Source organism: Dendrobates tinctorius, unplaced genomic scaffold (genome assembly GCF_039654945.1).
Source record: "Dendrobates tinctorius isolate UK_male_01 unplaced genomic scaffold, ASM3965494v1 ptg000127l, whole genome shotgun sequence".
Taxonomy (NCBI): Eukaryota; Metazoa; Chordata; class Amphibia; order Anura; family Dendrobatidae; genus Dendrobates; species Dendrobates tinctorius.
Genome location: NW_027361795.1, coordinates 14,496,956 through 14,511,541, shown reverse-complemented (window position 1 = coordinate 14,511,541; position 14,586 = coordinate 14,496,956). Strand labels below are relative to the sequence as shown.

The 14,586-nt window shown below is 43.0% G+C and overlaps 2 protein-coding genes across 3 annotated transcripts in view; one reads left to right on the top strand and one right to left on the bottom strand.

Annotated features, from left to right (window-relative positions):
- The window catches only part of HEATR6 (HEAT repeat containing 6), a 120,554-nt gene that overhangs the window by 91,468 nt on the left and 14,500 nt on the right, over positions 1–14,586 (bottom strand). The window lies entirely within an intron of this gene.
- Positions 2,556–5,803, top strand: LOC141047436 (uncharacterized). Its single transcript, XM_073542536.1, has 2 exons — positions 2,556–3,359; positions 4,159–5,803. The coding sequence occupies exons 1-2, from the start codon at positions 3,107–3,109 to the stop codon at positions 5,658–5,660; spliced, it is 1,755 nt and encodes a 584-aa protein (XP_073398637.1). The 5' UTR covers positions 2,556–3,106; the 3' UTR covers positions 5,661–5,803.

Sequence of the window (14,586 nt, the reverse complement as noted above, 5' to 3'; positions counted from 1 at the left end):
GAACCAGTCTGCCCATTCTCCTCTGACCTCTGGCATCAACAAGGCATTTCCGGCCACAGAAATGCCGCTCACTGGATTTTTTTTCTTTTTCGGACCATTCTCTGTAAACCCTAGAGATGGTTGTGCGTGAAAATCCCAGTAGATCAACAGTTTCTGAAATACTCAGACCAGCCCTTCTGGCACCAACAATCATGCCACGTTCAAAGGCACTCAAATCACCTTTCTTCCCCATACTGATGCTCGGTTTGAACTGCAGGAGATTGTCTTGACCATGTCTACATGCCTAAATGCACTGAGTTGCCGCCATGTGATTGGCAGATTAGAAATTAAGTCTTAACACACAGTTGGACAGGTGTACCTAATAAAGTGGCCAGTGAGTGTATATAGGAAGAAATTGACTCTTGTAAAGGCTACACTGGTGAGGACAGTTTTTACTGGTAGGGTACATTTATTAAGATCCCGTTTACCTCTGATACTCCAGGTAATGAAACCATGAAACATGTGGACCCTCGATCACCTGAATCCCCTCTGCTGTATGATGTTGTAGAATTCACAATAGATATCACTCATGTAATGTAAGTAGCAAGTGAAATCTTTGGCATTGTACTGTACCTTTATTTCCCTGCCGTACCTGTGCATCATGAATTGGGGTGTGTGTATACATTATATATATGTGAAATCAGAAGTTTACATGCACTATATAAGACATATGTATGTTTTTCTCAATATCTGACATGAAATTAGAAAAAAAACTCTCGTTTTAGGCATTTTAATGCCCACCTGAAAAAAAATAAATCTTTGTGTAACATCATGGGGAAAGTCTCAATAAATGACCCAAAATATCAGGAAGAGAATTATGGACCTGCACAAGTCTGGCTCGTCCTTGGGTACATTTTCAAGATACCTGAAGGTGCTGCATTCATCTGCACAAACAGTTCTACGCAAGTATAAACAAGATGGGAATGTCCACCCATCATACAGCTCAGGATGGAGACGGGTTCTGAGTCCCAGAGTTGAACGTGCTTTGGTCCGACATGTGCATATCAACCCAAGGACAAAAGCAAAAGGCCTTGTGAAGATGTTGGCGGAAGCTGGTAAGATTGTGTCAATATACTCGTACACAGTGAAATGAGTATTGTATCAACATGGGCTGAAAGGCCACTCTGCCACGAAGAGGCCATTACTCCAAAAGAAACAAAAAAGCTGGAGTAATGTTTGCAAATGCACACAGGAACAAATACCTTAATTTCTAGAGACATGTCCTGTAGTCTGATGAAACCAAAATTGAACTTTTTGGGCATAATGACCATCGTTACGTTTGGAGGAGAAAAAAAAAAAAAAAAAAAAAAAAAGGAGAAGCTTAGAAGTCCAAGAACACCATCCCAACTGTGAAACATGAAGGGTGGCAGTATCATGTTGTGGAGTTGTTTTGCTGCAGGAGGGACTGGTGACAAAATAGATGCCATCATGAGAAAAAAAAAAAAGGTAATGTAGCAATACTGAAGCAACATCTGAAGACAGCCAGGAAAATAAAGCTTGGGCGGAAATGGGTCTTCCAAATGGACAATGGCCAGAAGCATACTGCCAAAATGGTAACAAAGTGGCTTGACAACAAAGAAAAATTATTTTTATAGTGGCCATCACAAAGCCCTGATCTCAATTCTATTGAAAATTTATGAGCAAAGCTGAAAAGGCAAGCAAAGGTGCAAGCAAGGAGACCTACAAACCTGGATCAGTTACACCAGTTGTCAGGAGGAATGGGCCCAAATTCTGACCAACTATTGTGAGAAGCTTGTGGAAGGATATCCCAAACGTGTGACCCAAGTCATTCAGTTTAAGGGCAATGGTAACAAATACCAATTAAATTTATGTAAACTTTTGACTTTGCAGTAAGTAGTAAAAATGCCTTAACATTTTCTCGCTCTCATTATTCTGGAATTTGGCAAATAATAATTATGATAATACTAATTGACCTAAATCAGGAAAGATTTATTCTGATTTCATGTCAGATAACGAGAAAAACATTCATAAGTGTCTTTTTATACAGTGTATGCAAACTTTAGGTTTCAACTGTATGTGGGCATGTATGTGCGTGAGCGCGCATACGAGAGTGTGTGTGCGTGTTTGTGATGGCCAGATTGTTCTCTTCATTAGTGGCATGCCGAGCAGGGAGAGGTGCCCAGACATATTTCTTGCACAGGGGCCCCAAGCTGTCAGTGTCCACCCTTGTTAAGCAACATCATTATTCTTGGGAATGCCATTCTAATGGACTAGAAATGAATGTTTTTTCTACCAAGAGATGCTGCAGCTCAGACTACTAAACTGCAGCTGATCGTCAGTTCATAGATTCTTTACTGTAAGAGCACTGAGTATGGAACACACTGCCATGTGATGTTGTAATGGTTGATTCACTGCAAAAGTTCAAAGTGGGCCTGGATGTCTTTCTAAACATATTACTAGATTCTGTGATGGAACATTGATCCAGGGAACTAGTCTGATTGCCGTATGTGAAGTCAAGAAAGAATAGCATCTGCCCCATTGTGTTTTTGCCAGGGTGGATTGATTTAAATCACGCCGATTTAAATCATGATTTAAATCACGATTTAAATCAAAAGATTTTTTTCTATTTAAATCGGATCGATTTAAATCATGATTTTAATCATGATTTAAATCACTGATTTAAATCAAAAGGTTTTTTTTTAATATAAATCACGATTAAAATGAGAAGTGAGAGCAGTGTGCATGTGCGCCCATAGTTACACGGACGAAACTAGGGGCAACGATCTAACGCCAGGGTGAGGGGGGGACCCCAAAGTAAGTAAAAATCTTTTTTGTTTTACTATATGGCAATAGGTAGGTGTTTAAAAGCAGCATGTCTTAATTGTATAAACTATTAATAGCCTCCACATTTTGTTCATACTGCCCCTTTAATTCCACACTTCTAGCTTGGTTTCAGTTTTGGTTTAGTTTCTTTTTCCCTGCATTCAGTTGACATGCCCAAACTTGTTGGATAGTCAGCAGTACTTGGCTCAGGCTGTAGTAACATCAGCAGTGCTTGGCTCAGGCTGTAGTAACAATCAAACTTCATAAGTGATCTGTGTGAGCCATGGCAGCAGGTCGTAAGAGAGACCCTATTTGGGTTCATTTTGTTGAGATGCCAGCAGCAGATCTTGGAAAGAAAGGTGCAAGAGCAAAGTGCAAATACTGTCAAAAGGATATCCAAGGACTTGTTTGCCGTTTGAATTTGAAATCACATTATGAAAACTGCAACCAGAAGGGAAATGAAGATGTTGATAGTGATACAACTAATGTCAATGAACCCCCACAGCTTCTTATGCACCAGGAGCCTAGTACTAGTGGTAAGTCTGGCAATTAATTTACAACCTATTTTTTTAACAGACATTTTACTGGGATGGTTAAAGTCTATGAAAAGAAAAATTTCTAGCACTGGTAGTTCTGGAGTATAGAATTTAAATTTATGTTAAGGCAATATTTCACAGAAAATTAACGCTAAAGGACATGTGCACCTTTATTTTTTTAAGGTGCACATGTCCTCCCCCCGCAGCGCTCTTAACTCCGATCCCCGCAGCGCTGAGATCCGTGGCTTTGTTTTGACCGTCCGCCTCCCGTCCTCCGGTTGCGGCCTACTCGCAGTGATCCAGCGGCGTGACGTCAGCGGGCCGCACGCTCCATTGAAATGAATGGAGGCGCGCTCGCGGACGGGCAGAACGAAGCCACGGATCCCCGCAGCGCTGACATCGGAGGTAAGAGAGCTGCGGGGGGAGGACATGTGCACACTGTGACTGGCTGCACCTTAAAAAATAAAGGTGCACATGTCCTTTAAGTAAAAATAAAGTGTGTATACGCTTATTTTTTTTTTATTGTAGGCTGCAATTCACTTTTGAAGTCTGCCAAATTGACCATTTTAAAAAAAAAAACATTTTTAAAACTTTTGTGACATAATTTTTTTCCGTTGCTGAGGCTCTGATATTAGTTACCAGTATTACAGCAACCTCACCGGAAAACTTGAGTAGCATAACTTTTGAGACAGCCCTTATAGGACGAGGACCATTACATTGTTCAAAAAGTTTGTTTCAATATTTTCGTTATATTTCTTCAAATACGCAGTCGATTTATATTTTTAATTTGTGCTTTCAGGGTCAAATATGGCTTGTGCTGCACGTGACAATCAATATCTGGGTACAACTTCAACAAAGCAGCCCAAAAAAAAACTTTGCGTGCAAAGTGTAGAAAAATTCATCTTAAAGACTACGACGAGCCAGAAAGAACATTTTGATGAATTAATTGCTAAATTCATATTTGCAACCAATTCTTCTTTCCGACTAGTTGAGCACCCATTGTTTGTACAAATGATCGAAGGAATTAGACCAGGCTACAAACCACCAAGTAGATTTGATATCTCAGGAAAACATCTTCAGGCTGTATACGACATAGAAAGAGCGGCTTGTACAAAATATTTGAAAGACAAGGTTGTTAACATGAGCTTGGATGGTTGGAGCAACATCCACAACGACCCCATAATTTGCACTTGTGTCACAACAGAAGATGGTGAAACTTACCTTACAGACACAATCGACACATCTGGAAATTCACATACTGCTGAATATTTACTTGAAATTGCTAAGAACTCAATTCACCAATGCCAAGAACAGTTTGGATGTAAAGTAAGGAGCTTAGTTACTGATAACGCAAGCAATGTGGCAAAAATGCGAGCGGAACTGGCACAGGATGACACAAATGTCATTACATACGGTTGTTCTGCCCATTTGTTGCATCTTTTGGCAAAAGACCTGCATATTTTGGGTGTCAAGGAACATGTTGTAGAAATTGTTAAATATTTCCGCAATAATCATTTTGCACATGCAACCTACAAGGAAATGGGAGGACTGAAGTTGGTTCTACCACAAGATGTTAGATGGAATACCTTGGCTGACTGCTTGGAACTGTTTATTAACAACTGGTCAAAATTACTGTCCATTTGCGAAACACATCGGGATAAAATTGATGCTAATATACGAAGCAAAGTATTAAATCTTGGTGTGAAGAGAAATGCCGAGGACCTTTTGGAAAGGTTAAAGCCAATATCGATTGCGTTGGATAAAATGCAGAAAGATACTGCAACCATAGCTGATGCCACAGAAGTTTGGAAAGATTTAGAAGGTTCTCTAGATCTCTTGAACCTCTCAAACAATGTAAAGGTTGCAATACAGCACCGCAAGGACCAAGCATTAAAAGAAGAACACTATTTAGCCAATATCTTGCATCCCATCTACAGAGGGAAAAAATTATCTGAGGCGGAAATCAACTCTGCAATGGAGTGGCTCGCCAATACTAACCATGACATTGTGGCAACTGTGCTGAAATTGAAGTGTGAATCTGCACCATTTCAAAAATACATGTTTGCAGATAACGTTGTTAATGAACTAAAACCACTGGACTGGTGGAAGTCGCAATCACTTGTTCTTCCAGCAAAGATAATAAATCTAGCTACTCAGCTACTGACTGCATCGGCTTCATCCGCAGGAGTAGAGAGATTGTTTTCTTCATTTGGTTTTGTGCACACAACAGTCCGAAACCGCTTAGGAACTGCTAAAGCAGGACAACTGGTTTTCCTATTAAAAGTCCTAAATAAACAGTAGGCTTAAAGGACTGATGTATTCACTGAAGATGTTTGCTTACTTCAAACGTTAGAGATAGGCTATTGTTAAAAAGTACTTACTCTCTGTAGTTCAATTCTGAGTGTTTAATAGTGCAAATAAAAATTATTAGGTTTCATAATCAACTGTTTTAATATTTTTATTTGTGTAAAACAATTAGATTTGCAAAAAGACAAAGTTTTGCTTGTGTACAACTTGATTAAAAAATCTGATTTAAATCAAATGATTTAAATCAAAAAAATCTGATTTAAATCAAAAAAATCTGATTTTTTTGATTTTTTTAAAAAAATCAAGATTTTTATCCACCCTGGTTTTTGCCTTTCTCTGGACCAACACATTAGGTAATAGGTGAACCAACAGAGAAGAAAAGGAGCGAATCGATGATTGCAAAATCATCATGGTTTATTAAATGTATTACAAAAAGTGCACAAAGTCATAATGAAGTGTCAATATAAAACAGACGGGTACACACCCAGAAAAGACAACCCATCACCGACCCAGATGAAATCAGTGTCCTCCTGTGCAAGCTACTGCTAGTAAATCCACAGTTAAAGGGGTTAAGTATAATAAGCTATTGCACAGCTGAACTACTTCTGTTATCAGGAAGTGAAAGACCCACGTGGCAATTTCATGGATAAGTTATGGTAAGATAATACAGTCATGAAATACAGAAGAAGTGGCAAAGGGGAGCGTCAGGCAGTGACCTCCGACGCGCGTTTCGCGGCGCTAGGGGGCCGCTTTATCAATGATTACATTAGGTAATAGGTTGAACTGTCTACTTTTAACCTTACAAACTACAAGACTAAGAATTGCTATTGGTATATAAAGTACACAGGTTACAATGTTGAATACAACAGACAAGGGGTTTCATTTTAACATCATTGCACAGACTGTTCATTTGTGGACCATCTGGTTAAATGGATCCACGTTGACTTTTTTCTAAATGATGATTATCGGTCATGAGGTGGTCAAAACTATTGTTGGGTACAATTTAACAGACTAACAATATTTCTTTGCAGAAATCACAAATTTCTGTTTACTTCTAACCCCTTCTCTCCACAGCCAATTTCCATTTTTGCACTTTTATTTTTTTCCTCCCCTTTTTCCAAAGTCCATAACTTTTTTTATTTTTCCACTGACATAGCCATATGAGGGCTTCTTTTGTGCAGGACGAAGTGTAATTTTGGATGACGCCCTTCATGTTAGCATTCAATGTAAGGGAAAACAGGAAATGTGTGGCGAATTTGTGAAACAGTGCAATTCTTCCTCGTTTTTTGGGGTTTTCTTTTTACAACGTACATTCAGTGGAAGTATGATTCTCCAGGGCAGTATGATTACAAAACTTGTATAGATTTTTTTCCACGTAACCCCTTAACCGCTGATACGCATTAAAACGGCAGCCGCTAAGAGGCCTTATTCTTTCATCGGGAATAAGTCTATAGCGCCCCCTCAGAGTATGAAAATTTCCAAGGTCTCCACTGCCAGGGGTAGCTGAGAACTTGTAGAACACCATCAGGGGAGGTTTTTTCCGGTAACCAATCACGTGATCACCGTTATTCAATGACTAACTGATCATGCCAAAAAAAAAAAAAAAAGTATGTCCACTATAAAAATCATTTCTCATGTCAGAGAGAAATAATGTCTCAAAGCACCCCTCTGTACCTCTGCCATCCCTCGGCACGCACAGACTCCGTTGAGGTGTCGTTTCGAAGCCAGCGTCCACGAGAGGTGTGCCAAGTATTTTTCCTGTCGATAGGATTTGTAGTTTTTGCGCAATTTGCATTTGAAATTTTTTTTTCCCGTCATTGTAATGCATTGTCTCAATGCATTTCAATGGGAAAATTTTGCCATAGGAATACAATGGGCAGTCGTGAGGCGATTCAAATGGCAGTTCAGCTGATTGATATGCGCAGGCAGACCCAGTTACTATGCCAACGCCACATGACGCCACAGGGCTGGCGCATCAAATTGAAAGCCGAGTATGAAAAGATAGGGCGCACTGCTCATATTAAGACACATAAGATGGCGGGGGTGCAAATCCATGGTCACATGAAATAATGCTGAAGACTGAAGAGAAAAAGCAGGACCAGAAGGAGAAATGCACACCACCAATATATGTAATACAAGGAAAAAAAGCTTTTATTAACAACAATGTCAATTTAAAAACAAGAACAATCATATTCCCACTGTTAACCCTGATCCGTGCAAAAAATATAGATAGCGTCTCATAGGCCGGTTTCACATTTGCGCTTCAGGGCGCAGCGACGGCCTGCGCACGGCCGCCGTAAAGCCCCGCCTCTGCCGGTAGCTCCGCCTCCGGGCGCATGACGCTGCATGCGTTCCCTATCTTTATCACTGAGGACGCAGGCCGTGCGCAGTATGCGTTTGGCGGCGCCTGCGTCCTTTTGACGGTGCGCCGAGCGCAACCAAATTGCAACAGGTTGCGTTTGGCGCTGGTCGGCGCACTGTCAAAAGGACGCAGGCGCCGCAAAAACGCATACTGCGCACGGCCTGGGTCCTCAGTGATAAAGATAGGGGACGCATGACGCATGCAGCGTCATGCGCCCGGAGGAGGAGCTACTGGCGGAGGCGCAGCAGGGGGCGGGGCTTAGCTGCGGCCGTGCGCAGGCCGTCGCTGCGCCCTGAAGCGCAAATGTGAAACCGGCCATACATATAACATAAATATGTCAATGTACATGAATTGATAAATGGGGAGAGTATCCACTATCAGGTGTATACACAAAGATATATGTGGTCATATCACTATACCGTGTGCAAAAAATGTAATACTGATTGAAAGCAGGGGGGCCCCGCCCACCAAACAGGACCCAGAGGGGTACCACTCACAAAATCGGACCCTGAGGAGCCCAGGCCACCAAATCAGACCCTGAAGGGCCCCACAGGCCAAAGTGGCTCCCGAGAGGCACCCAGAGTTAAAACGGATCCTGAGTTGAAAGTCTTGCAGGGGCAGCAGGCAAGTCTCTTAAAGGGGCAGCCCGGGCACCATTTCAAAGCACTATCTGTACTTCCTTTAGGAAATACACATCTAGTTATTATTATAGTGCTTTGAAGAAAGCACTATCTTGTAATCCGAACGCTGCTAACTTATTATAGTGCGTTTGAAGAAAGCACTATATTGTAATCCGAACGCTGCTAACTTATTCTTCTTTTTCTGCTTCTTATTATTCAGTTTCTTTTCCGCAATTAATGCGGCCCGAACCGCTACACGCACAGACTCCATTGAGGTGTCGTTTCGAAGCCAGCGTCCACGAGTGGTGTGCCAAGTAATTTTCGTGTCGATCGGATTTGTAGTTTTTGCGCAATTTGCGTTTGAAAAAACATTTTCCTCAATGCATTTCAATGGGAAAATGTTGCCACAGAGAAAAACATGCCCTGAGGCGATTCAAATGGCAGTTAAGCTCATTGATATGCGCAGGAAGACCCAGTTACTATGCCAACGCCTACGAACTATACCTGACCTCTCCAGGACAGTTTCTGGCAGATATCAGCTCTTAAAGCGAAACCCACAGCACAAATGCAAATCTAGCTTCATCACATGACGCATGCCCCTGAGAGAGAATGTGCGCCAAAGTGGATTTAGAAGCCCAGTGCGCCAAACTGGCTCTTTAAGGGCCGACGCCACAAAGTGATTCTTAAAGGGCCGGCGCACCAAAATGAGTCTTAACCCCTTCACTACCAAGGGTGGTTTGCGCGTTAACTCCCGGGCCAATTTTTACAATTCTGACCACTGTCCCTTTATGAGGTAATAACTCTGAAACGCTTCCATGGATCCCGGTGATTCTGACATTGTTTTCTCTTGACATATTGTACTTCATGTTAGTGGTAAAATTTCATTCAAATAACTTGTGTTTGTGAAAAAAACGGAAAATTGGCGAAAATTTTGAAAATTTTGTAATTTTCCAACTTTGAATTTTTATGCTCTTAAATCACAGAGATACGGCACACGAAAAACTTAAGTAACATTTCGCACATGTTTACTTTACATCAGCACAATTTTGGAACCAAAATTTTTTTTTTGTTAGGAAGTTATAAGGGTTAAAACTTGACCAGCGATTTCTCATTTTTCCAACACCATTTTATTTTTACGGACCACATCACATTTGAAGCCACTTTGAGGGGTCTATATGATAGAAAATACCCAAAAGTGACACCATTCTAAAAACTGCACCCCTTAAGGTGCTCAAAACCACATTCAAGAAGTTTATTAACCCTTCATGTGCTTCACAGGAATTTTTTGAATATTAAAAAAAAAAAAACAACATTAACTTTTTTTTCACAAAAAAAATACTTCAAGTTCAATTTTTTTTTTATTTTACCAAGGGTAACAGGAGAAATTGGACTGCAAAAGTTATTGTGCAATTTCTCCCAAGTACGCTGATACCTGATATGTGGGGGGGAACCACTGTTTCGGTGCATGGCAGAGCTCAGAAAGGAAGGAGCGCCGTTTGACTTTTTCAATGCAAAATTGTCACGTTTGGAGAGCCCCTGATGTACCTAAACAGTGGAAACCCAACACAAGTGACCCCATTTTGGAAACTAGCCCCCCAAGGAACTTATCTAGATATGTGGTGAGAGCTTTGAACCCCCAAGGGCTTCACAGAAGTTTATAACGTACAGCCGTACAAATAAAAAAATCATTTTTTCCACAAAAATGATCTTTTCACCCTCAATTCTTATTTTTCCAAGTGTAACAGGACCCTAAAAGTTATTGTGCAATTTGTCCCGAGTACGCTGATACCCCATATGTGGATGTAAACGACTATTTGGGCGCATGGCAGAGCTCGGAAAGGAAGCAGCGCCATTTGACGTTTTTGGCTGGAATTGAGATCGGACACCATGTTGCGTTTGGAAAGCCCCCCTGACACCATTTTGGATTATTGAAATTATTTTTGCATCGCTTTATTCTGCGAGCTATAACTTTTTTACTTTTTCGCTGACGCTGTGTGGCAGCTCGTTTTTGCGGGACAAGATGACGCTTTCAGCGGTACCATGGATATTTATACGCGTCTTTTTGATCGTGCGTTGTTGCACTTTTTGTTTTTTCAGCGATCTGTCACAGGCATAGACGCAGACTTCCTCATGCCTGCGCTTTGCAGGCACTGAGGAAGTCCACTCCCTGCAGGCCCCCGAAGGTCCCCGTCGCCATACTGGATCTGGGGACCTGTAGGGAGAGAGACCCCGGCAGCAGCGCTGCACATTGCGCTGCTGTGGGGGGCTCAGGGAAGCACGGAGGGAGCCCCCTCCCTGCCGATGCTTCCCTTTAACCCCCGGTACACCGTGATCGTGGTGTGCAAGGGATTAACGTGTCGGGGGCGGTCCGTGACCGCCCCTGACACATTATCACAGCTGACAGCCGGCACAATCAGCTGAGACCCGGCCGCAATCAGCGGCGCTCATCACGTGAGCGCCACTGATCTCACTAGAGGTACTATTCCATCCTTGGGACTTAGGTCCCAGGTCACATGGACGGAATAGTACGTCCATTGTAGAAAAGGGTTTAAAGGGCCGGCGTGCCAAAACGGACCCCGAGGGGCCTCGCCCACCAAAAGGCAGTTAAGCTCATTGATATGCGCAGGCACACCCAGTTACTATGCCAACGCCTACGAACTTTACATGACCCCAGCAGGACAGAGTTTCTTGCCAGATAATATCAGCTCTTAAAGCAAAACCCAAAGCACAAATGCAAATCTAGCCTCATCACATGACACATGCCCCTGAGAGAGAATGTGCGCCAAAGTGGATTTAGAAGCCCAGCGCGCCAAACTGGCTCTTAAAGGGTCGGCGCGCCAAATCGAAAGCTGATTGACCCCGCCCGCCAAATCGGACCCAGAGGGGCCCCGCCCACCAAATCGGACCCAGAGGGGCCCCGCTCGCCAAAGTGACCCCTGAGAGGCACCCACAGTTAAAACGGATCCGGCGTTGAAAGCCTTGCAGGGGCAGCAGGCAAGTCTCTTAAAGGGGCAGCCCGGGCACCATTTCAAAGCACTATCTGTACTTCCTTCAGGAAATACACATCGTTCTTTTTATTCAGTTGATTTCCGCAATTAATGCGGCCCAAACCGCTACACGCACAGACTCCGTTGAGGCGTCGTTTCAAAGCCAGGGTCCACGAGTGGTGTGCTATGTATTTTTCGTGTCGATCGGATTTGTAGTTTTTGCGCAATTTGCGTTTGAAAATTTTTTTTCCCCATCATTGGAATGCATTGTCTCAATGCATTTCAATGGGAAAATTTTGCCATAGGAATACATGGGGCAGTCGTGAGGCGATTCAAATTTGAGGACCAGTTGCGGCAGTTAAGCTCATTGATATGCGCAGGCAGACCCAGTTACTATGCCAACGCCTACGAACTTTACATGACCCCACCAGGACACAGTTTCTGCCAGATAATATCAGCTCTTAAAGCGAAACCCAAAGCACAAATGCAAATCTAGCTTCATCACATGACGCATGCCCGAGAGAGAATGTGCGCCAAAGTGGATTTAGAAGCCCAGTGCGCCAAACTGGCTCTTAAAGGGCCGGCGCGCCAAACCGGAGGCCGAGCCACTCCGGCCTCCAAACCGGAGGCCGAGCCACCCCAACCTCCAAAACGGACCCAGAGTGGCCCCGCCCATCAAATCGGACCCATGCGTTTGCATTTTAACCAGTTTCTAGCCATGTTAACTCTTAAAACGCATGCTTTTTCAAACACATGGATATGCGCACGCCTGCGTTCCCATAGACAGTAATGTGTTATTTTGACGCATTCCGTGCGCATGCTTTTTTTTTTTACGCCGTTGGACGGACCCAAAAATGCAACAGGTTGCGTCTGGTGCGCCTAGGCGCACACTACAAAAAAAGCATGCGCAAGAAAACGCATATGAACGCATGCAAAAGCTAGACCATGCGCCCGCCATGTTAAACAAAGGGGTACATGCGCATGGATGCGCACGACGCGCTGAGCTAAAAAACGCTAATGTGAAACCAGCGTTAAGAAGGCAACTTTCCAAGACGAGAGAAAATGGAAGGTCTTGAATCGGCTCTAAAGGAGTGCGCTGGAATGTTTAAGATCCCATGGATCTATCGGAGGACGATAAGGACGTGCCAGGTGGGCACCTCCTTGAAGAAAAGTCTTTACCTGGAAACGAGAAGCCAGATTTCGTTGCAAAAGAATAGACAAAGCGGAAACTTGCCCCTTAAAGGGAAGGTGCCGCAATTTGTCTTTTGTATTAAAAATGATTGTTTATATAAAATATTTTTAACTTTATTTTTTTTATTATTTTTGCAGTCACTGGGTGCTGCCATTTTGCTTTGCAGGAGTGTAAGAGACATTTACACTCTGCAAAAATGGCTGCCATGGGCATAGGAGACAGCAGTCGCCTGTCGACTATAACTTGCATTGAGCAGCTCCCTGCTGTGATCTGGGCACGCCCCCTGGGCTGTACAGTTCACAGTAGAGGAAGAGAGATTGGCGCCATTATACTGGAGCCCAAAGTGTATCTCTGAGATCCACTTTCCCTCTATAACTTCTGGGCTCAATGTGAGCTGCGCTGTTATAGGAGACTGGAGAGACCAGGACTGGAGGCGGCGGGGGTAGCTGCAGACAGAGCGGTGAGGCAATCGTTGTGTTACAATTAGTGTTGATCATTCCGATACCCGATATTCGCTGTATCAGAGTTCCGATACCGAGTTCCGATATTTTTACAATATCGAATACCGGAATCGGAAGTTCCCATAATGCAATGAGTCAGTTGTGTTAGTCATGTTAACTAATGGCATGGCTGTGATTGGCTGCTGAAATGATGTCATCATGATGCGCGGTCTGTGCGGGCATGCCGGGTTGTCTGTGCGGACCTGCCGGGGGTCCCATCGGGCTATGTCTGCTACAATGACAGTGAATGACACATTAGCCAATGATGGGACAGTAGTAGTCCCATCATCCGGCTAATGTTAAAAAAAAAAAACAAACAAAAAAAAAAAAAACAACACATACATACTACATTCATACAACATGCATACATACTACATTCACACTACATAATACATACTACATATATACTAGATTCATACAACCTACATACAACACATACATACAGTACATATAACAGAGTACATACTCACCATCACTTGTCACTTTGATCCCCGAAGCCAGTGTCATCTCACTGTAAAAAATATTAAAGTAACAAACAACCAATATACTCCCTGATCCGCAGAAATCCACAAGTGTCCCACGACGATCTCCTGCAGTGCATCACTGAGAGGTTACTATAGTTCACTGGTCTCACTTTATGGTAAAAGCTGCGTGGGAACTTTCTCACACAGCAATGCCAAAAGTGAGACTAGGGACTATTTTTTTACAGTGGCGGAGGAATACAGTGCGGTCGCATCAGCTGATGCTGCTGTTCTCCACGGGAGATCGTCGTGGGACACTCGTGGATTTCTGCAGATCAGGGAGTATATTGGTTGTTTGTTATTTTATTTTATTATTTTTTTTTACAGATGACACTGACTTCGGGGATCAAAGTGACAAGTGATGGTGAGTATGTACTCTGTTATATGTACTGTATGTCTATATGCATGTATTGTATAAATGTATGTAGCTTGTATGTAGCATGTATGTATGTATGTATGTATGTATGTATGTATGTAGTATATATGGTTTTTTTTACGTTCAACACATTAGCCGGATGATGGGACTACTACTGTCCCATCATTGGCTAATGTGTCAATCACTGTCATTGTAGCAGGCACAGCCCGATGGGACTTGTAGTCCCATCGGACGATGCCTGCACACACACACACACAACCCCCGGCAGGCACGCACAGACCCCGCCCGCACACACACACGCACAGTCTCCGCCCACGCACTACCCACACTCTTCCCCCCTCCCGATCTGGATGTGCAAGGAA

What these genes read in the sequence shown, in the direction of transcription:
- LOC141047436 (XM_073542536.1), top strand. Translation starts at nt 3,107, where the DNA reads ATGGCAGCAGGTCGTAAGAGAGACCCTATTTGGGTTCATTTTGTTGAG. An exon ending in CCAGGAGCCTAGTACTAGTG is followed by an intron (nt 3,360 to 4,158) that starts GTAAGTCTGGCA and finishes TTGTGCTTTCAG; the next exon opens with GGTCAAATATGGCTTGTGCT.